Source organism: Vanellus vanellus, assembly GCF_965231255.1.
Source record: "Vanellus vanellus genome assembly, chromosome: 6".
Taxonomy (NCBI): Eukaryota; Metazoa; Chordata; class Aves; order Charadriiformes; family Charadriidae; genus Vanellus; species Vanellus vanellus.
The window spans coordinates 59,719,675-59,742,728 of NC_138911.1; the positions used below are offsets into that span (position 1 = coordinate 59,719,675).

General features: G+C 49.2%; 1 protein-coding gene across 2 annotated transcripts; it reads left to right on the forward strand.

Annotated features, from left to right (window-relative positions):
• Nucleotides 1–7,001: 7,001 nt before the first annotated feature.
• CKB (creatine kinase B) lies at nt 7,002–15,154 on the forward strand. 2 transcript variants are annotated; one of them, XM_082485317.1, is made up of 8 exons: nt 7,002–7,059; nt 8,037–8,249; nt 9,366–9,520; nt 10,431–10,563; nt 11,475–11,646; nt 13,166–13,289; nt 14,012–14,201; nt 14,788–15,154. In XM_082485317.1, exons 2-8 carry the CDS (start codon nt 8,057–8,059, stop codon nt 14,964–14,966), a joined length of 1,146 nt encoding a protein of 381 aa, XP_082341443.1. In that variant the 5' UTR covers nt 7,002–7,059; nt 8,037–8,056; the 3' UTR covers nt 14,967–15,154. The 2 variants fall into 2 exon arrangements, with proteins under 2 accessions (XP_082341443.1, XP_082341444.1); XM_082485318.1 differs by lacking the exon at nt 8,037–8,249 and adding an exon at nt 8,697–8,884 and having other exon boundaries at nt 7,012–7,059.
• Nucleotides 15,155–23,054: the final 7,900 nt, after the last annotated feature.

The following is a 23,054-nucleotide window of genomic DNA, read 5'->3' on the forward strand; positions in this document are numbered from 1 at the left end:
TTCTGAGAAACTTACAAGCTAGTATCAATTTCAGCACTCTGTTGAATTCCAGTTCACAAGCTCTCACAGTATGTTGTTAAGTCATAACTTTTATTTCCATCTGCTGGCTTATCCCTTGGTGATTTACAACGTAAGACAACAGTTACTTGCCTATCAGTCATTAGTTATTAGGACCCCTAATAAAAGTTTACTGGAAAACTTTCCAAATGAAGGTTTAGAGATAGGATAAAGGTAGTATCTGCATTAATTTATGCATAAATTTTACTCACTACAAGGAAAAAATATTATTCTGGACTTTAATTTGCCATTGGGGGGTGCAAAGTAATTGTCTGGGAAGTGATCCATTCTGCAACTAAATGTAAACAACCATTTGCAAGCTAATGCAAACATTTGTATCGCTTTAGCCCTGTGATCTCAGGGGTGTTTAAAGAATTACAATTAAATTTTGATGTCTTTAAGAGGACAACCTAGAAATGAGAAGGCAGCTTACAATGAAACCCGACATTTACTTTCAGATAAGGCAGCTGTCTAAGCTGCAGGTTGATCAGTTCATGGAAGGAATTGTTTAATGGAGTAATGTTGATCCCAAAGTTAGAAATTAAAGACTGTAAAAGAAATCTTTGAAAGTCAGATTTCTGGTACTTCTTCCTTAAGAGAATTAAAAGCAGTGTTACTTTTAGTTTCAGAATAATTATTTGATTCCAATGCTTTTGTGTTGAATGTGTAACAGCTTGGTCCTACTTCATTGTTTTTATTAACAACTTTTAGTTCTCAAATTCTAGTCTGATTTTGTTGACCAAAACTCATTGTAGTTCAATTTGCTGTTAAGCTTTATCATTTTTCTGCTGCACTCACTGAGACTGACAAACAGATGTGCTTGTGGCCCAAACTTCCAAAGCTTATGACATACTATTGCATAAGCGATTCGGATGCCAAAGCAGAATTGGCCTGTCTGGGCATATGGTGAAATAGTAAGAAGGGCATCCTGTGAATTCAGAAATGTTTACATATTGGACTTTATGAGATAGTACAAATGCTTAGCCGTGTTTTATAGCTTGCACCTTCTGATTATATTCATGTTCTTACATGCACATATATACTTGTAGTTCTCATTCTAGATACTACTAATACAACATAGTTTTCAGCTCTTAGTTAGAACAGTACCGTTGGAAAGGAGCTCGACTGCAACTCATTTCTTTCACTATTTAGACTGCAGTTAAACCCATGTGCAAAGGCAACATTCCTGCAGCATGTCTGCAGGGACACGGAGAGAATTATTCTCCCTTTGATTACACAAACTGGCTTCCACTTTCTTTGCTTTCCTTTGAGCCGTTACACTTACCACAGCTAATTGTCACTACTGTGAATGCTGACATCCCAAGTGACCGATCTCTCAGGCTCAGATCTCACCTGGCGTGTTAGATTCATATACTTGGGGTAAATCGGGGGTCTGTGAGGAGTTTTGGTAGTTTCTTTGTCTCCTCCTACGGCAAGGCACAGAATGATCTACAAGCACTCATTTTCATTCAATTTCAATCATTTCCCATTCCTTACTAACGCAGGGCCTCCCGCACTGCTGTTACCTCTGTCTCCTTCACTCTCCGGCTAGCACGAAGATGTCTTGGTACAGTATTACTTTGGCCACAGGGTGCTGTGGAGTGGCAGTGGAAGGGAAGGTGAGGCAGCGCCTCGTGGCAAGGCGTCAGGACTGTCCTATGGGCCTCTCTCAACTTCACACTTCCCATGACTGCAGCGGCCTAAACTCAGCGAGCCAGGCGATCCCCCGCAGCCTCACGAATTAAAACCACTACCACGATTTTGTGTTCCTTTCGACCAAAACCCAACCTCTCCCTCTCCTGACCAGCGTCCGCGCAGACCTGGCAAGCTGCCTCTTCCCCGAGAGGCCTGACTGCCTCACAGGGCAGCAGGGGCAACCTCCCGAGGAGGAGGAGGAGGAGGAGGAGGAAGGGGCGGCAGGCATCGTCGCCTCACCTCCCGGGCAGCGCAGGCTCCCACCCACGGTAACAGGAAGGCAGGTCACTCCGCTACACGGCCACCCGCCGCAGCAAGGCCGTCCCCGCCGGCAGGGCCTCCCGCCCTCCCCGGGGGGGCCGTTACCCCCCGCGCCCCCTCAGCTACAGCCCCGCCGCCGCACTCTGAGGGCGGTAACGCGGTTCCCCCGCCCTGGCAGCGCATGAGCCCAACGCAGCGGACCCGGGAACCCAATGGCTGCTCCGGGCCGTGTAGCAGGGCTGATCCCCTGGACAGACCAGGCAGGGAAGGGGAGAGAGCCCGCCGGCGGGGTCAGAGGAGGGATTAGCCGGCAAGACAGGAGCATTAAGCGGTGACGGGAGGGACCCTGGGCCCCCGCCGCTTCTCAGGGCCTCGCGCCCACCCCCAGCCGCCACCAGCTCTCCCCGTCCCCATAGCCGTTACCTTCCGGGGCTGAGCCCCGCCGGCAGGCCCGGCCCAGCTCTCCTCACACGCGGTGCCCGCCCAGCGCCTCCTTCCGCCCCGGTCGCAGGCTGCTGACGCTCCCGCCTCCCCGCCGCCTCCGCCCCCGCCAGCCCTGCCTGCAGCCGGGGAGTCGCCGCTGTCTGTGCCCGGTGAGGGCAGCCCCAGCTCCCGCCGCCCGTCCCCTCAGCCTTCCCGCCCCGCAGCCTGCCGCTGCCCGACCCGATCCCCCCGTCCCCTCAGCGCTTCTTGCTGGGTCCCTGAGGAGGGGGGACGTTCTCCGACCGCCCTCAGCAGCCCTCCGGGCAGCCGTCGCCGCGGTGGTCCTGCCTCGGCGAGGGGCGGCCACGCTCCCGGTGAAACTGAGGGGTGCCTGTGGACGGCAGGTTGCTGTGAAGAGCTATGATGGGGACCGATGGACCAAGCAGGAACTCGGGTTCATCACCCATCAAGCGTGTGTTTGTGTGTGTGTGTGTAGTCCTGAGGGCTGCCACCGGCAAGGGTGAAGCCCCTTCCCCATGGAGTGTCTCTATCTTTGCTGTTGGCAGACCCGGGCCTCACCTCCAGCCCGGGCAGCCAGCTTCCAGAAAGTTCTGCCTGCCTTCTCCCAGGGCAGCTGGTTTCTAGAAAGTTCTGCCTGCCCTCCCCCAGGGCAGCCTGCACTGGGCAAAGGCAGCTCAAGGCCCGCCAAGCTCTTCATACGGGTTTCGTAAGGCTGTAGGAGAAACCACCATGTGGGCTCAGAAGCAGCAGAATTGTTATCTAAACCCCAAATAGCAGGGTACTGACTCTTACTTCTGTCTGGTGTTTAGGATTGAGGCGATGTGGAGAGCCCGGCGTGCCCCGGTGGCACGGGGAGCAGAGGAGGAGAGTATCACCTCATCTTCTGCTCGCAACAAGCCCAGGCCACCTGGCACGGGAGGGGTACGGGCAGAGCGGAGGGCATGTGAATCACACTGGACGTGCAGGTAACGTTCCTGGCTAAATCAGATAATGTTCTGTATGGTGCTGCGTTCACCAGTAACCTGTAACACACAACAGTGGAGAAAAAGTCATTCTTCCACAGTCGAGGACGTAACAATGGAGAGCCGTTTATATGACAATTTGTAATTTGTTTTAATGAATGCGATTCCATCAAGTATAAGGGAATTTTTGCCCATTACCTTCAGTGGGAACATATTTTTTGTTATGTTGTTGACCTGCCTGTCTCATAATTGCAGTAGTCTTTGTTATTTCGTTATGAAACTCTCCTCCATCTAATCTAAACATAATGTATGCAGTTTCAGAGGTTTCTTAAACTGCGAACTCCTACTCAGCTGTTTTTCTGACTGGCAGTCATGGCTCTACTGTGCCTTTATATTTGCTCCTACCTTGGTTTTTTTTTTTTTTCTGTCATTTTTAGTGTCATTGGTTATATTTGTCATTATTTATGTTATGTCCTTTCTCTGCCATGATGAACTGCTGTTCAGATCACTGTGGGCCTGGCTGTATGCAAGATCAAGACACTTAGCAAGTCCTAGTTTCCATAGGCACTCAGCTCACTGGAAACAATCAGTAATTTTCAACTGACTGCCTAAGCAGTGTGAAAAAACGCATGAAGGGTAATAACTAGGCAAATATACTTAAAGTGTCAAATGTAAACGGGAAGAGAAGTTTCATTTTGGAAGTTAAGCAGATGCAGCTATAACCAATTTTTTTACTGATACATGAGTATTAGTTTCATTTTCAAGTGCTGTTTAGTTTTCAGTTAGGACTTGGAAACAATTCAGTTGTATGTAGCAAACCACTTTCTCTCGCTATTTCCTGATTTGGAATATTCTAGATTTTCAGGAAGATGTTTATCCCCTAATTCTTCAGGTTCATCTTACGTTCACGCGAGTAATTTCAGAAGACATTCACTAGCTAACACCCATCTCCTCTTGCAGTTGTACGCTGCACAACATTTATAATTAAGCCTCTTAGGAAGTTAGCTGCATGGCCCATGATTAACTTCCCTTAATTCTTCATTGTTAAAGCTCAGTGCAAAGATCTCTGGAGTAATCACCCCACCTTTCCATCCTGAGCTGCAGAATGGCAACCTAGGGTGTAAGTCAGTATGCGCTAAGATATCATCCCAGTACGGAAAGTAGGTATTGGTGCTTTATCACAGACTAACAGGCTGTACAGGCTTATCCAAAGAAAGTATTCTCTCAGCAGATGAGCTAGATAAAACGGTTGATCAGAGGCTGTTGACACACGGCACAGCATCTATAATTAAGTCACTAGGGAAGCTGGGCTGGGATGCTGTAACAAAGGTAGGATCCAATTTATACACAGCTTTCGGCAAATCTTAAAATGCTGTCTGAGTAAAACCCAGTGAGGTAATAGCCACTTCTGACTTACTGCATACTAGAAATTTGTCAAATAGTGGTGAGGAAAAGGGGATGGAGGGTGCACTGTTTGTTAAACATGGGAATTGGATATATTTTGGTTGTTTTCTGCCTGTGACTCTCTTTCCATGTCTTCTTTTCAGACAAAAGTTTTGAAGAGAGAGGTGTCTGTCTGTGTCGGCAGTGCTGTAATGAATGGCACGTTGAGAACACTGCCACCTTATAATAACTATAAGGACTGGTATACCCTGTTCTGCAAGACGGGGAGGAAAAGCATATCCAATGAATTGAAATGGATCCTTTGGATTTTGGTTCTTGAGGTGACCTTGACTCCATGTATCTACAGAACAATTATAGTACAGAACAGTTGATTGCTTCTCTGTTTGTGTGGCTAGAGATTATGGAATAAGACAGAAGGACCCTTCCGTACCTACCCTGGTATGATGTTTTTGTGTGAAGAAAAACACCACAAAAATATGGTATAATGTCAGAAAATGCTCTTAGTTTTATTTCTGTTCTAAATTAAAAATAAAACCTGAGTGTTCTATATAAAAAAAATGCACAATCAGAAGTATGTTTGCAACTGAGGTCATCCAGCAATATTTCATTTATTTTGAGGCCTCTGGGTATGATTTTACACTTACATTCATTTAATTCTTGCTTAGTGATGGCATTATTTGCAATTTACACGATTCTGAAGCACGACTGTTGTATGAAACTAGCCAAACATAGGGGAAGATTTTGTGAGGTGAAAAAGGCAGAGAAGACCTAGAGAGAGGATTTGTTCTTTGATCCGGGAGATAAGAGACCAGGCTTGCACAGATGCCGAGCCCTTGGCTTCTGCTGGAGATCTGTATACTCAGCATCTCCAGACCTGGAATAACTCGGAAACCTGGACCGCGGCCAAGCACAATGCATTTTTATTTGAAGCAGTCTGTGCTTTTTTTTTTTTTTTATTTTGCAACTATTTCCTCGACACATATATTATTTTTTTAAACCCTAAGCTGTTTTGGGTGACGTGCATGTGCTTCTCGTTGTTGGGGTGAAGGTACTGGTTGTGGTGCTGAAAGAACGGTGGTGGGGAGAGTTCCTCCCGATTTTCCCTGACATTCACAACCCGTGTCAAACAAAACGACTGAGGTGCGTGTTCCCATGGGGTAAGAACACTCGCTGTTTGGCAGGAGGATAAACGTGGGTTCTGTTGTGAGAAACACACGTCAGACAAAGAGAAAGGCTCTATTATGTGAAGGTGAAAGTCAGATCAAGGTAGTCATTCACCTTGTTAATACATTTACTTCTGCAAACAATGGGATTCTCCACTGCACCTTAGCTTTGGGACAAACCCTGCTGGTTCCTACAAAGAGACCAGTGGAAGTCACTGTTTCCATGAATTTCAGGTGAGTTTAGATGGGTCAAGCCCACCCCTCCTGCTTCTGTCTGCTGCAGGAATTCAGTCACACACCAATAGAACTTAAGACTTTTTTTTGGAGGGGGGAGCAGCAGATGACAAGAGCAGGGGACACCCTCACTGTGCTTCACACAACCACCCTGCCGCCTTTTGAGTTAAAACTGTGAAATGAGCCCCTGGCCTGGCGGGTGCTGCAGGCGGCTGGTCCTTCCCCCGCTGAAAGGGGACACTGCTCTCAGACCCATGGCCACGGCCATGGCTTTGGCCAAGCCAACCCATGGGAGCAGTTAGTCACTCACAGGACTTGGGGCATGCCACTCCTGGCACCACAATGCCCTTATTTTTGGGGATGACGGGTTATTACACCTGTTATTGCATCCTTGACCAAGGTGTGAAGCTTGAACGGCTGTGTGTCTGCATTGGTGTGCAACGGCACCACCACCTGCGGACAACCCTTGGCTGATGGAACACGGAGATGGATTTCGACACACGTGGTCATGCTTCATGAAGCCACCACGGCCGCCGCTGCTCCCCCAGGCCGCGGGGATCGGCCCCGGCGGGTTCCCGCCAGCCCCACACCGCCCACCCCCCTGACGAGGCCAAGCAAAATGGCGACAAGCCCGCGCCCGGCTAGCGACAGGGCCCTCGCCCCGCCCTCCGGGGCCTGACCCAATGGAATGAATGGGCTATAAATAGCGGCCAATGAGGCGGTGGGTCGCGCTCTATATAAAAGAGGCGCAGCGGCAGTGCCGCGGCTCCACTCGGGCTAGTGCAGCAGCGGGGCGCGGAGCGGGCGCGGAGGTCCTTTCTTTGGCTGTGGAGTCCTCGGTAAGTCCCGGGGCAGCCGAGCCGTCCTACAGCTTTAAAATAAGATTTTTATTTTTATTTTAAATCCCCCTCCCGCCCGCTAATGTGTGGGGTGGAGCCGGTCCGGCTGAGGAGGGGGAGCGGGGCGGCGGTGGCAGGCAGCGCGGGGCAGGGGCGCCCGGCTCGCAGCCGGGGACGGGGGACGCGACGCGGCGCGGAGCTCCAGCGGGGCGCGGGGCAGGTGCTTTACCGGGCTTGCCCCCAGCTGGAGCGGCCCCCGCTCTAAAACCGGATTAACCCGGTATTTAGCAGGGTAGTTACATATGCTCGCCCCAGCCAGGTCCCCCCGAGGGAGCCGTCTGTTGTATAATGACTCGTTGGATGCTTCCCACTCCCCCGCTCGCAACTCGGGCAGCAGCCGGGGCACCGCGGGCGGGGAGGACGACGACGGGCACTATCGCTCGTCGGACCGGGGCTCGGCGGGTCCCGTCCCCCCTCCCGCCGCCCCCCACTCCCGCCCGGTAGAGGCGGGAGGTGGTGCGGCCGCCCGCCGAGGGCATCGCGGGGCTGCTCCGCTTACCTGCCGCCCCGCCCGGCGTCACGGCGGGGTCGACCGAGCCCCGCGGCGGATCGGACCCCCGCCCCTTCCCCACACCATCCTGCTCCAGAGCCGCCGTTGGGGTCTGCCCGGTGCTGCCACGGCCGCTCTGTGCGACCTTGGGCGCGTCCCTCCAGCCGGGCGGTGCCCCCGAGTGGCGGGGAGAGCCCCTGCCCTTGCTGCCGGGATGCTTAGGGACAGGGCGAGGCTGGTGGAGGTGAAGAACTCATTTTTCTTCCCTCCTTCCTGGCTCTTGTGGAAGGTGGTGTAGCGGCAAAGGTGTAAAAGGCACGGGTGGAACGACGGCCAAGGTGACCTTGCCTGGGTGCCTGGCTTTCCCCCGGGTGGCTGGGAGGCCTGCCAAGCCCCCAGTGATAGGCTTCCCTTCTTTCTCCCCTAGTGACTGCGGTAGGGTCAGACATGCCCTTCTCAAACAGCCACAACCTCCTGAAGATGAAGCACTCTGCTGACGATGAGTTCCCTGACCTGAGCGTTCACAACAATCACATGGCCAAGGTGCTGACCCTGGACCTGTACAAGAAGTTGAGGGATAAACAGACTTCCAGTGGATTTACGCTGGATGATGTCATCCAGACTGGGGTTGACAACCCAGGTAACGGCTGGGGACCGTTAGATCTGCATAACTATCTGTTCTCCCTCCTTAATGGAAGTGCTTCTTGACAACGGCACCCAGGGCTCTTGAGCTGCTGAGAGGCAAATCTCATAAAGCGTTGAGAGACGGCTCTGAAAGCGTAGCTGTGTTAAAAGAGGCCTTGTTTTATCAGGCCGTGTTCCTTGCTGTGATCTGACATATCAGTTCCCAGACACTTCAATTATGTAACTGCTCTGCTAAATACTTTCAATCCGAACAAAAAAAAAAAAATCCAAACCAAATGCATTCTAATTATAACACAACCGGGAGGGGAAATGTGGGTTTACCTGGATGTTCTGGTCTATTCCTATTCCAAACTGGTTATGTGATGTTCTCTAGCACTTCTATGAAAAAAGGGGGAGCAGATGTGTTTACATGTTAACATTACAGTATTTATTTTTACTCTAGCAATATCAAAATGGCCCAACTAAATAATCAGAGACTGCCTCCTGATGAGGAGTACCCGGACCTGAGCACCCACAACAACCACATGGCCAAAGTTCTAACCCTGGATTTGTACAAGAAACTGAGAGACAGAGTCACGCCCAGTGGCTTCACCCTGGATGATGTCATTCAGACTGGGGTTGATAATCCTGGTAAAATGCGTTGAGAATATTCTGTGTGAGCCAGCTGAAGTAACTGGTGCTTTTGAATATGGTGACTTGAAACTAATCGTGTGGAGGTGGTATTTATGAGCAGACTACAGAAATGCATCTCTGTAGCAGAAGGAACAAAAAGCAAAGCATGCTTGCTTACAGCAAAGCATGATTGTTTAGACATAAAGTTCTCTCTGGTGGTCTAAATTAGCTAGTGAAATTGGATTTGCTGTGCAAATTTGTCCTAAGCCAAGCTTGACAAATGAGCGTGGTTTAATGGCGACAGCTATGGGTTTCCATAGCATTGCATTTGACTAACTGGATGAAGTGTAAAACATAGGGTCTCTCCAAATATTTTTATGTAAGAATGCGTTTCTAAATGACTAGACCTACCACTAAAGAACTTGCCTGGTTAGTGCTGCGCTGGAGTACAGCCAAACATCACCCAAACTTAGCTCTTCTGACTTTATTACCACTCCAGGCCATCCCTTCATAATGACAGTAGGATGTGTAGCTGGTGATGAAGAATCCTATGATGTGTTTAAGGAACTCTTTGATCCAGTTATTGAAGACAGGCACGGTGGCTACAAACCAACTGATGAGCACAAGACCGACCTGAATGCTGATAACCTGCAGGTATAAACTTTTGATCAATTATTGATGCCTACTGGTCTGAGGACGGGGTAAAGTTGTTGGCAGCTGCCTAAACTGATTACTCAAGCTCTGTCCCCTCACTCTCACCCAGCACAGACCCACAGGCTATGTCCAGTGCAATCAGAATTCAGAGCTTACTGCTGTAGGATATCAGTGGCTGGGTAGAACCAGGCAGCTGTCATGCAGCAGGAGCTTGGTTCATGTGCTGCTGCAACGTAGGTCATGCCAAACACGTTCAACGTGTATTTCCATGAACCATGGGTGGTAGTAGTCAAGCTTAACAGCACTGTCCTAGGAGTCAAGGACTGTCAGGAAACTTAACGCTTTCTGCTATCTGATCTTGAATCTTAATTATCACCTGGTGGTCTCATACTATAGAATAAGCATTGTTATGGCTAGGAGTAAGGATTTCTCTCCATTTTATGGATTTCAAATGTTACTGTAGACTCTAGGAATTCCTAATGCCATGCTGATTGGCTAGCCATAGGTCATCTTGAAAATAAGAGACTTTGGATGACAGTAGTAAATAATTCTCATTTGCAAGAGTAAGCACCTATCTAAACAACAGGGTTTGCTTCATGCTGATACCTCTAGACTGCAGATCTGAAGGGGTAACAGAAGCCCAGACCGTAGTCTGAAGTGGACATAAAGCTGATGGTCTGGTGGTATACCTATCTTCTAGCACTACTTGGTAGCTGTAGCCTTAGCCTCAAAACAAGGGTTGTGCTACACAGATACATGAGCTAATGCTGAAGAAAATACTCCTGAAGTAAGATGCTGGCTTACAGGCCAAGCGGTCAATATCTCAAGTATAAGGTGCATGTGAGCTACATGTATTTAGAGTAAGCGTCTTGGCAATGGGCTTGTATTCACTGTTTTCCTAATCTTGTAGGGAGGTGATGACCTGGATCCCAATTACGTGCTAAGTTCTCGTGTCAGAACTGGTAGAAGCATCCGTGGATTCTGCCTTCCCCCGCACTGTAGTCGAGGAGAGAGACGGGCTATCGAAAAGCTCTCAGTTGAAGGTAAACTGAGAACTGGGTGCATCGGGGAAACTACTTACATCCTCTGTGCAAGAGGTGTTCTTTGCAGTTTGAAAATGGAGGCAGTTGGTGAAAGCTGCCTGCTTCAAGACTGAACATGGAGCCTTCCCTAAAAAAGGCTCATTGTGTTACCGCTGCCTCAGCACTGCAGTTTGTAGCTGAGAGCAAGAGCACATGTCAGAGGGAAGCTGGACTGCATTAAGTTGACCTTTGCTGATCTTGAAACCTTCTTTCTATGTGCGTGGGGAAAGAGGTTTGTTCATTGTGGCTCAAACCTGAAATTGAGCAGGTATGTAGCAACTTCAGGGCTTGAGTCATGGTTGCAGTATTTTGTGGCTGCTTTTAATTGACTTTCATTAATGTTCAGCTTGCTTAGAGGTGTAGTCTTGCTCCAAATGTGCAGTTGACTAGAGTAAGCCCTAGTTTTCAGTGGATCTCCTCAGCTGCAGGTTTTTTCTGTTGCCTCTCAACTCCAATAAGTGAGAGGAAAGGATACACTCAAGGTGCAATTCTGGAGGCTGAACATGCAGTTGTTCCAAAACCTATCAAGGGCAGGGTAACAGTCCTTGACTAGAATAATACTGTGTTTTATATTCATGACCTTGATTCTCCTTGGAAGAAAGCACTCCACTTCTACAGTTAGGCAGCAGTAACGATTCTATACTGCATGTAAGGGAACAAAGGCTACTTGTATAAGCCTGGGAGGTGCAGGCAAATCATCTGATACTGCCTTAAGTTCTGTAGTGCTGCAAAGGCATTGCCATTGCAGATGAAAGCAAGGGAGGAACCAAACCCAGCAGATCAGATGTTGCCATACTTTGTGTGTGGTCTCTAAAGCGCTGGGAATGTCTAGCGCCTTTGGTCCCATCCTAAAAGTGACTCTTCTCTTTCAGCTCTGGGTAGTCTGGAAGGTGATCTCAAGGGGAAGTACTATGCTCTGAGGAACATGACTGATGCAGAGCAGCAGCAGCTGATTGATGATCACTTCTTGTTTGACAAGCCAGTTTCTCCTCTTCTGTTGGCATCTGGGATGGCACGAGACTGGCCTGATGCCAGGGGTATCTGGTGAGTACGTCTGGAAGGGAGGAGTTGTACAAAGTCCCTGCAAAGAAAAATCTTGCTGTTTTGGTTGTGGCTTGTAACATTGGGCAAAATGGCAGGTTCTGAACTCTGCTACTGTGTTACTGAATCTAATGAGCATCTTGTGTGGTATCCTCTGGGGAAGTTGCATCTAAACCAGCAGAATTTGGACAAGTGTTACTATGCACTACATTGGGCTGGTAGGAACAAGCTAGTTTGGCCAGCTTTTAACCAGAGCCTACCCATCCAGCACAGGTTAGTAAGCACCAGACAATAATTGAATCTGCTTATGAAAGTAGATCACTTCTGAAGGAGTAGATGTGCCACTACATTCAGCTCTTGTCCCAGGAGCTTGGAGTAACTTCTGGTAACAAACAATAATGTTGGCTTAGCTCAGACTTGATGCTGGGATGCATAGTTGCTCCTTTGTAGTCTCATCGCTTCTTGCAGAAACTGGCTGATGCTGAACTAGTATGGCTTTACCTGTACTGGTGATAAGGTTCTCCCCCCTACCCCCAGAGACTTGGTGACATGAGTTGACTGATGCAGAGGTGTGGAGTGGAAGGATTCTGCATGTCAGATGTAGGTCACCTACATAAAACTCTGCATCTCAGGAGCTTCTGCAGCATAATTAACTTGCTCCCTTGTAAGCTAAGGGCTATGGTTTTATCAGCTGGAATACTCCAATCTTATTACTGCAGCTGCTTCAGTACAACCCAGAGGAAGCAAGCTTTGTTTCTGTAGGTCACCTTTGAGATTGCATCATCTACCTGCAGATTGCCAGCACTAGATAGCACTGTCATCTGAGCATGACTAATCTAAAAGATTGTGTATAGTCTCAGTGTTGTCTACATAAGTAACTTTCCTTGGGTACTAGTTAATTTTTGATCCTAATCAAGCTGAGAAGTTATCAGCATGATAAATATTGACGTTAGTACTTGCTTCCAGCTGCAAGCTAGGACAAGAGATTTGGTGTTCAGAGGTTTTTATAGCATCTCTGAAGAGCCCTGACCTAAAATGAGTAGTCAAAACTTAACTTAGTTCTCTGATAAGGTATGAAGTGCACTTTAACAGAATCTGACAAAAGTGATAAAAAGCTTTGTTATACACTGTCAACATGGTGTCATTATGAACATCACTGTACTGGGCTGTCTTGAAGTCTGTACTGATCACCCTTCTGCAAACTCTGCTGAACAGATGAAATCTTTTGAACTTGTAAACTCAGGGCACAAGTGAGCTAGGGGGATGACTGGATTTTAGGGTTTGATACTGTAAGACTGGCTGAGGCCAATTCAGACTACCTCTTGATAAGAGCTGGGTAAAAACTGCTAGCTTAACTCTGTTAAGTCCTGCATGGACAAAAGGAATGAGATTGATTTCTTTGAAGAAGCAACTAAGTGAGCCTCTCAAAATAAAAGCTACAATGATGAGTAGTTTGGTGCTATTACAATTATCTAAAAATGTCAGGTGGGACAAACACCAAGTTGTTTGCCTTGTCTCCTAGGCACAATGATAACAAGACCTTCCTTGTTTGGATCAATGAGGAGGATCACCTTAGAGTTATTTCCATGCAGAAAGGTGGCAACATGAAGGAAGTATTTACCCGCTTCTGTACTGGGCTAACACAGGTAAATCAATATTGCCTGAGCTGTAGGTCCAAATGATGCGTTTCTCTGGTTAAAGCTGAGAATGCGAACTCTTTCAAGCCCCCTCTGGAGTCCTGCATGGTGGTGCTTCATAGCCTGGGTCTCTGGGAGCACGCTGCTGAGGTCCAGAGCTGTGAGGGCTCTGAAACACTGATATTGGCTAAGTATTGTGCCTATGAAATGTAGAATACGTCCTCTGATGTGGCACCCTTATCCAAGTATCTAAACTGTACTTAAAGGATTTCTACATGGTTCTGTAAATCGAGCTTTGAGACACGCTGGGTGGGAGAAGAAATTGCTTGAATGTGGATGGGCAAAGCTGGACTGAAGTTTCTAGGCTGAATGCTTTTATCAGCTTCTAGTCTTGATGTGAACTTGAGCCTTACCAGCCCCTTCCCTAATCCTAACAGAGGTGCCAGCTTGACATGTACTGAATCAAGCTTCCCAACAGATAGTGACTTCAGATTTTGTAGTGTAGCTTCAACTTAGCCTGCCTCACTGCACGGAGCAAGGTTAAGGCCTTAAGATCCCCTTGTTGGTGGCCCTTTTTTCCAAATGGAGGGGGCTTATGTGACTGACTTAAATAGCTGTTCAAACTGTTGTGGTGGTTGCTATGTAAATAAAGCTGTAAATGAGCACTAATGGATGACCTACATCCTTCAGGCAGAGAACAATCTCTAACCATCCATTCTCTCTATTTATAGATAGAAACTCTCTTCAAGTCCAAAAACTACGAGTTCATGTGGAATCCACACTTGGGCTACATCCTGACCTGCCCATCCAACCTTGGAACAGGGCTCCGTGCTGGTGTGCACATCAAGCTACCGAACCTTGGGAAACATGAGAAGTTTGGAGAAGTCCTCAAGAGGCTTCGGCTGCAGAAACGAGGCACAGGTGAGAAGTGAAACAGTGATGTCCTAGTCAGGGTGCCCGAAGACACCAGCAAAAGCCTGGCTACAGCCAGAGCTGTGTCTTGGTTCACACTGGCAGTGCCTGTCAGGCCATCCAAAAGGTACCCTTGTAAAGCACATGGAGAGAATCAAGCCTTAAAATTGTGTCTTGGAGGTGTTAGGGATGCCAGTGCTCTGCTTATACCTTACTGTATCTGGCTATCTGGGTATGTCCTTTTGTGTGGTATTCTGAGCACCAGATAAGGTGGACCTAGTGGCAGTTGTTACTGTTGTAAGCAGGGATGGGAATCCTGATTTAACTTCTGGCTAGGAAATAGCTACAGCAGGTACTTCTGACCACGGGTCAGGCTCCTCATGGGTTAAAAGAGTAAAGAGCTGACCTAATGGCACACTCAAAGCGCACATGACTGCCAGCATGAGCCACTATCTCCCTGCATGTAGGAGGAGGCAGGAGTGGCAGCTTTTACAGGATAGTCTTTCTGTGTTCCTACCTCAAGCTAGTGAGGGAAGAAAGGTAAACTCGCCTGCTCTAGCAGCGGTCAGTGTACTAACTAAATCTCTTGCTCCAGGTGGTGTGGACACAGCTGCTGTCGGAGGAGTGTTTGATGTCTCCAATGCTGATCGTCTTGGCTTCTCTGAGGTGGAGCTGGTGCAGATGGTGGTGGATGGTGTGAAGCTGCTCATTGAAATGGAAAAACGCCTTGAAAAAGGCCAGTCCATCGATGACCTCATACCAGCTCAGAAATAAAGCACTTTATTCTCATGCTTCCTAACTTATTGGATGAATAATAAAATGTCACTCCAATTCAAACCCCTGGGGTCAGAGCCCACTTAGTTACACTGTAGAGAAGTCTTCCATCCATCTGTGTTAGAGTTTATTTTTTTGATGGTTGAGATGTTGCTGAAAATGAAATAAACTGTTGTTTTGGCCTGACATGTCTTAGATTTGTTAACTGAATGTCTTTGAGATTTAAGTGACTTGGTTTTCTTAGTTGCGCTAGATGGGCTGGTTTTGTGTGCTAGCGCATCTTTCTGGCTGTGCTGCTGCAGTCTACTCGAGCTGGAAGTGTGGTTAAAGCAGTGTCAAAAGCGAACCTTTAACTTGATTGTAGTTGCTGTAAACTTTAACTAGTGTTAAACATGAGTCACTGCGAACATGCCCTACCTCCAAGGCTTTGACTTGTGCATCTGCTCGTGGCAGCTGTAAACTGTCATTATCCTGACTACAGCGAGCCAGGCTGACTCCTGCAAGGGAGGGGAAATGGGTCTGCGTACAAAAGGTGACTGTTTTCAGACGGGTCCTCCTGGGGCTGCAGGGCAATGCTCTGAGGTCAGACTTCAGCCCGTAATAATACCCACACTAAGCTGGTTTGTGGGGAGATCACGTCTTTAATCTAGAGATGTGCAGAGAGTTGGTGCAAACAACTAATTGCTCTTTTGGGGGTAAGGAATGAGATTAAATTTAAGAAGCTGGATTAAACCCATGCTTATCTCCAAGTGGTTTCAGCTCAGCCAGGGAAGAGATGGGGGCTGTAAACTGCCAGTTACAGGCAAATATCAGATAGCTCTAGCTGTCTTCAGCTGACTCTTGCTGGCCTATGAACCTAAAAACAAGCAGTACAGTCAACTAAAACATGCTAAATACTTAGGTTTTTATTCTAAATTGGGTCTGGCTTGCAAGCTTAGGCTGTTCTCTGGGTGTGAGTTTACAGTGTTGTATCAAGTAGGTCTGTTATCCAGAAGGGCTGTGGTCAGTGTACATGTGTGCTTGCCGTGTGGAAGCATCATGTTATTAATCTACAAGAGCGCCATTTACCAGAAGCATCGATAGTGAGGAGCATCGGACCCTTGGTAACAATGGCTTTTGCAGCTTGTGCAACCTGGGAAGCAGACAGCACCTGCTCAAGAGCTCTACCCACTGCTAAAGCCTGGCTTTTGCAGAGGGAGTGTGATGAACGGTTGATACATAGCTTCACAGCACGCAGCTTTATATAGGTTTACGTAGATAACTGAAGCTTTCTTTTGTAGAAGCTGTGATATTTCTAAGGCTGTGATTGCAGGCTGTCACTTAGCTGAAGTGATGACTCCAGTTGAGGTAAGCTAATTACATTTTGGTGAGGGAAAGGCTGAGGGAACATCTCGGATTGGATTTATTTTTTTTTTTTTTAAATAGCTTTCTATGTGATTCAAATTTAACTGGATGGGGACGAGAGATCACATGTAAGAGTTTTGTTCTGTGTGGGGTGATGTTCCTGTGTTTGAGTTAATCAGCACAGGGATTCTTCTGTATGAGGCTTGTGAAGGCAGGGAAGGGAAAATGGTGCAAGAGATAACCGGTTGGTTCTGTATATTCTTTAGTTCCCCCTTGCTGCGCTTCGTGTCATTGTTCACAGACGCTTGGCAAATAGCTGGTGCTGCATCTTATCATCAGAGAGTGTTCATTTAGTGGTGCCTCTCCTCAACACGGCGTCGTTACTGCGCTCACAGCAATTACCTAATGCAAGGAGGTGCCTGAAAAATTGTCTATTTTTTTCTAGCTATATCAGCTGGACTAATAAAAACATCTCTCTCCCTATGCATCTTGTTTCTCCTATGTCCTTATCCCATCAGGGCTGCTACATCTCTCTGTCTTGTTTTAGCCCCGGGTCCCTGCAGTCTGAGGCAGGACCTGTAGCTGGCTAAAAAACTATGGCCAAACCAGCAAGATAGTCTTTAATGCTTGCATCCAACTAGAAAATATTTCTTTTGAATTGGTTTTCTTTCCCACCCACCATCTTTGCTGTGTTCCCTCCTGTTGCTGCCACGAGGAATAACACGACTGTGCTTTTGTTGCAGCTTGTACAAACCAATTCAAAATATTCCAGAGAACAAAACGTGTCCCAGCAAAAGGCTGGACGCGGCCACCTACCCCAGCCAGGGCTCGCTAAAAATGTGTGATCGAGAGAGAAATTAAACTTCCCACCCACCCCCTCTCCTCAAAAGCTTTGGTTTGGTTCCCAGTGTTACTCACCGTCGTGCCCTGGGTGCCTGCTGTGGGTCACGCAGATGCTGCGGCCGTACAGAGTGGGTCATACGGGGTGTCTGCTCGCTCATGCCTCGGGCACCTGAAGTTGTGCTGGGCAACGGCAAGCTGCTGTGGGTCAGGGGAGACCGAGGGGAGGAGAGGGAGGTCGTTAGTCACTGCTGTGCTTTATACAGGGGAACTGCAATTAGCCTTGCTGGTGGAGCCACCCATGTCACGCAGCTTTTGGGAAGGACGCGGGAGCTGGCGTGGCCACCAGAGCCCTCTGGATGGGCGAGCTCACGCTCTGCATCACACCCAGCGGTGATGGTGTCAAGCCTGGAGCGGTGCACAGCGCTGATGATGGCCAGGTGCGGGCTGAGGGAGGAGAGGGGCCAGGAAGACCTCCAGGCCGTGCAGGTGCGTGTTGCTTCTCTGGGCTTTCTGATGAAGTTTCAGGTGAACTCTTCATGCTGACGGATTCGGGAGCGGTGATGGTTGCTGCCATCCCGCTGCCAGGGAGAGCACTGAGCTCTGCTGGCTGTAACGCCGGCCGGGTCGTGGTGTTCTCTTCCACTGCCTTCACTCGCCCTGCCCCCGCAGGCTGGCGTAGAATCATAGAGGCGTAGATTCGTCTAGGTTGGAAGGGACCTTTAAGATCATTGAGTCCAACCATTAACCTGACACTGCCAAGTCCCACTAAGCCACATCCCTAAGTGCCACATCTACAGGCCTTTAAAATACCTCCAGGGACAGTGACTCAACCACGTCCCTGGGCAGCCTGTTCCAATGTGTGACAACCCCTTTGGTGAAGAAATTTTTCCTAATATCCAGTCTAAACCTCCCCTGGCACAACTTGAGGCTGTTTCCTCTTTTCCTATCTCTTGTTACTTGGAGAAGAGACCAACCCCCCCCTCCACTACAACCGCCTTTAGGTAGTTGTAGAGAGGGGTAAGGTCTCCCCTCAGCCTCCTTTTCTCCAGGCTAAACAACCCCAGTTCCCTCAGCCGCTCCTCATAAGACTTGTGCTCCAGACCCCTCACCAGTTTCGTTGCCCTTCTCTGGACACGCTCCAGCACCTCAATGTCTTTCTTGTCGTGAGGGGCCCAAAACTGAACACAGTATGCAACGTGCGGCCTCACCAGTGCAGCATGCAGGGAGACAATCACTTCCCTAGTCCTGCTCGTGTTGTCCCTCGGCTCCCACTTGAAGCACGCACCGGTTTTGTAACGTTTTCAAGGGGAATTTCTATTATTCATTGTCTTTTTCTTCTGAACATTTCTGCTCTCCTCTGGGGAGCGGCTGTCAACCTCTGCCCCGCGTGTGCGATGCCCATGCAGGGCAATGGCTGTGCTGGTGGCAGTCAGCCATCCTGGTCCCCTTCCCACTCGGCACGCCTGGCTCAGGCAGCACGTTGCCTGCTGTCACCCCAGGGTCCTTATTCAAGAAATCAGGCTGCTTGGGAAACCATTTACCTCTCACGTTACACTTACTGGCAGTAGACTGCCCATAAATGCTCCTTATTCCACTTCCGTGCTATCATCTACTGGAAAATTATTCATGGTCTTTCACCCGCTTGTGGACTAAAGCCACATGGAGGATGGTGGTCAGCTCAGCATTACAGCATCGACCCTGGGCACTCTGCCACACCAGGCCTGGGTTTAGTGGCCAAGCTCCTCACACACTCCCTTGTGGCCCCAGCCAAGCGAGGGGATGGGACAGCTGCTTCATGAGGAGGTCCAGGTGCTCTGGGGAGGCTCCTGCTTCTTGGGATCGAGGTGGCCAAACCCGGTGACTCCTCTCACATGAACACAAAGCATGGAGAAAGGGTTTTTGTCTGCTGGCTGCCTGGCGAGAGCCTTGCCCAGGGCGCAGGAGGTGGCTGCTCGAGTCCTGTCCTCCACCGGGGATCCTCGCTCAGCTCAGCACCAACCACAGCCGAGCCCAGGGCAGTGCTTTCCTCCGGCTTTCCATTTTCCCCAGTGTAATTAATCCGTCACTAGGCCAAGAAGAAAAAGGAGGATGCTATTGCCTAATGTCTCCTGCACCCATTTGGGAGGGAGGAGGTTTAGGCTCCAGCCTGTCCTCAGATGAGTGTTACCATGTTTTTACGCAATGATGTGGAATAGCTTCAGCAGGAGAGTTTGAGTGATTTTTTTTTTTTTTTTTTTTCTCCACCCACACCCACACGAAATGTGGTAGCATGGTGGGCAGGGCACTCTTCTGGGAAGGGAGGTGGCATCACAGCCTTTTCATCTCCTGTTTGCTTTTCTTTTTCCCTTGGGGAAACAGCAGGCTCCTTTGGCTGCTCCTCATTCCTCTGGCTAGTCTGCCTTCCCTCCTCTCCTAAAAAAATCATAAAGCTGGAAATAGCCCATGTGACTGTTTGCTCCAGCCCTCCACCAGTGGGACAGGGCACTTCTCCACCATCACAGGGCTTTGCCAGGTTTTATGTGTCCCCAGTGAAGGGGAAGCCAAGACCAGGGATGGAGGAGAACACCCCATAGCCTAAGATGTTGAGATGAGAGTCTAATCAGAACCGGGTCTCTTGCATCGCTTGACCCTCTCCCCCTGGTTTTAACATGTTAGGATTTATTTTCTTACACAGAAATGACACAAGCTCCTGACCAGCTCCATTTCGAGGCTTACCCTGGCTTCACAGCCCCACAGCACCTCTGCCTTACCGGCTACAAGCCAGCAAAACCCAGCGGTGAGGGCTTCCCCATGGGCTGCAGAGCTGTTTGTGCGTGAAGATACTGGCTTTCCCCCACCTTTTGAAAGACCAGCCTTGTTTTTTTTTTGTCCAAATGCTGCATAGAGCCAGGCTGAGGGCGCCAGGTGAGAAGCTGTGTCTACTACACCTACAGTGTGGGTCTAGTAATTAAATTGGCAGTGTGGGCTCAAACTGGGATCGGCAATTAACGGGGAGAATCTGCATTAGCAGACAGGGCAAAAATAAACAGAGATGCATCCAAACCTACCAAAGATTTTGTTTTCCTCCTCCAGCCAGTGAGTAAGACTATGAGAAACCATATATATGTATGTATATTTATATATACATATGTATATTTTTTATATGTGTGTGTATATACCTATGAATATAAACTTTCAAAGGGCAAAATGTCTCATGCTCAACACTGGGGAAAATGGATAGAAAGGGTAACACTTTGAAAAATGTGAACAATGAGGATTTTAATGAATGTCAAAAGCTTCAGCTAAAAATACAGAATGGGCAACCCCGAGCTTTCTATGATGCAATTTCAGAATAAAACCAGAATTGAGGATTAATTTGACACATACATGTGCAAGCCCCTGATCTTTGTAAAGACTTCAGCTTCCCACGGTATTTAGTGCAGGTGGGTGCAAGGTTCAGCTGATGGCTGCACTCCCATTGCTCTTTCCCCATCTGTTATTGATGACCACAGAGTAAAACTGAGAATAACCTCTGCTGAGGAGACCTTGGAAGTGTCAAATTATATTTTTGCAGTGACTTATTGTGACGGTGTTTCATGGTAATGCTTGAGCACAGCAAAGCTTTCCTGAATTACTCAGCAATGAGCGAGACTGGAAAAAAGTGAATTAACTCAACTGAAACCCCATGTTCTTTAGCCTGATCCAGCAGAGCGGTTAGCACATACACAGAGGACACTTTCGTTGGGGTGTAAATAGAGGCTTTTTATAGTTCAAATACTGCTGCATCTTCAAAGTGCAGCAAAACTGGAGGGAGAACTGATGGCAGGTTCAGCACTAACACCAGCCCTGCCTGTGGGAGCTGATGGAGGTTGTGCACCGGCTTCGGCATGGAGGGGGTTTCTCCTGCTTCACTGATGCAGCTGGCCAGGGACAAGCTGGAGGTGACCACAGCAGTGAGATGCAAACAAGATGGCTTTAGGGCACTGGGTGGTGAAGTCATCTCGGGCAGGAAAGCTGGTGTTTCAGTAAGCGTGGGCCAGGCTGCGTCTGCCAGCAGAAACTGGCCGGTCTCCTTCCACGGCTGTGGTGAAATCCCCTGAATCATCACTAATCACCTCTCGGGCTGACGCTGTTCCCGTGCTGCTGGGCAGAGCATGCCTGCGATTACTGGGACGCCGGCAGAGCCATCCCGTGCTGGCAGTGACGATCTGGAGGGCTGTGCCGGGAGTGAATGACTGAAGATGTCCAGATGGGCACAAGAGGAGAGGTTTCTGGTGGGAATGGATACCAGGAGGGCTGTGGGACCATGCTGCTCCACAAGTGGGCTGTCTTCAGCAGTGGGCATCAGGATACTATCGTATTGGATTGCTGCTGCAACAGCCTCCGAGTTGGGACTTGTCTGGGGAGAGACGACTCCAGAGATACTTGTGGGAACATGCATGAAAAGAGGATTATGATGGACAGGAGCGCTCATGGCCCCAGAGCATCGGCTCCTCACCACAGGAGAGTGGCGGCTGCTTTTTTTTTTATAAGCCATTTTTTTAAGGCAGAATATTGTTGAGCATCTTGAGGATGCTCTTTCCCCCGGAGCTGGAGTAAGTATCTTCCTTCCTTCTGTCCCTGGGATGTCCCTCTGCTGGGCCAAGGGGACATGCTGCTGCCAGCACTGCTTCCTCTCCTCCATCTGGTGGGTGGTACAGGGAGCTCTCTGCTCCCATGGAGGAATGGCTGATGGGGCCCCAGCAGTGCCCCAAACCCTGCACCTACCTAGAGGATGGAAAGGGCCATGAGGAATCGACAGCTCAGCTATTTCCCACAGCTGAAAGCCTCAGGAGAGGCTTGGGGATTTCTTACAGCTGTCCTGGAGGCCAGAGGAGAGCAGAGGTGGGTATGCAAGGCCAGGCATGCACGGACATGTGTGCAACTGCCACAGTGCAACTAGCTGTCCCTGACGCTCAGCCTCAGTGTCCCCTGAGTGCTCTGGACACATCCCCATTCTGCCCCTGTTTCTCTGGAGGCTGATTCCCGGCCCACATTGTCTCTCACAGCATCCCAGAAGGTCCATCCTTCCCCTCCAGAAAACTCTTGTGAAGCCCCATCCCAGCAGCAGAAGGTAAGTGTTGGGGAAGGCTGCACCTCCCCACCGCAGTGATGTCTCCAAGGGCTGTGTCCTGGCCAGCGTCCCTGGTGACCATACAGACTGCTTCTCACTGCAAGGCACCTCCTGATGGCATTAACGTGGAAGAGCATCAGGTTGAGAGGGGTTGCACCAGCCAGGTCTCTCAGGGCTGTGTGAGAGGCACACTAACGCAGCAGCTGCTGCGTATCGCACCTTGCATCTGAGCATCCCTCATCCTTGTGCAATAGCTGAACTGCCCACTGCTTATCTCACCAAAGTGCTCGCTTTGGCTTACTCATGCTGTGGGGTGCTATGAAGTGGCAGAGGGCTGAGGGCCCATCGAGGCGAAAGGCTGAGCTAACCTCACAGCCAGCAAGTGGGGGACGTGACCAACCCAGAGCCACAAGTTACGTGCTTTCTGTTACTTGGTGGTTTGACCTTTGTTGGGGCTTTTTTTTTTTTTTTTTGTGTGTTTTTTATTTGCAGTGAACCCTGTGGTTTGTGAAGAGGCTTGTCAGCAGGATGGAGGCCTTGCAGCTTAGCACTGGGGGAGCTGCCTGCCTCGGAGTGCAGGCAACAGCCCGTGTCGTCGCTGAGCTGGAACGAGGTGATGAGGACAACCTCAGCAGGGGATGGAGAAGGTCCATCTCCGCTGGACTTGCTGCTTGCTGCAGTGGGGCAGCAACCCCAGCATGGGGGGGGGGGTTGTTTCACAGTATGTCAGAGGGGAAGGATCCCAGTGGCAGCACGGGGCTCTGCCTTGGTTCATGTGCCTCACTTCCTGCCAATAACCTAAATTTTGG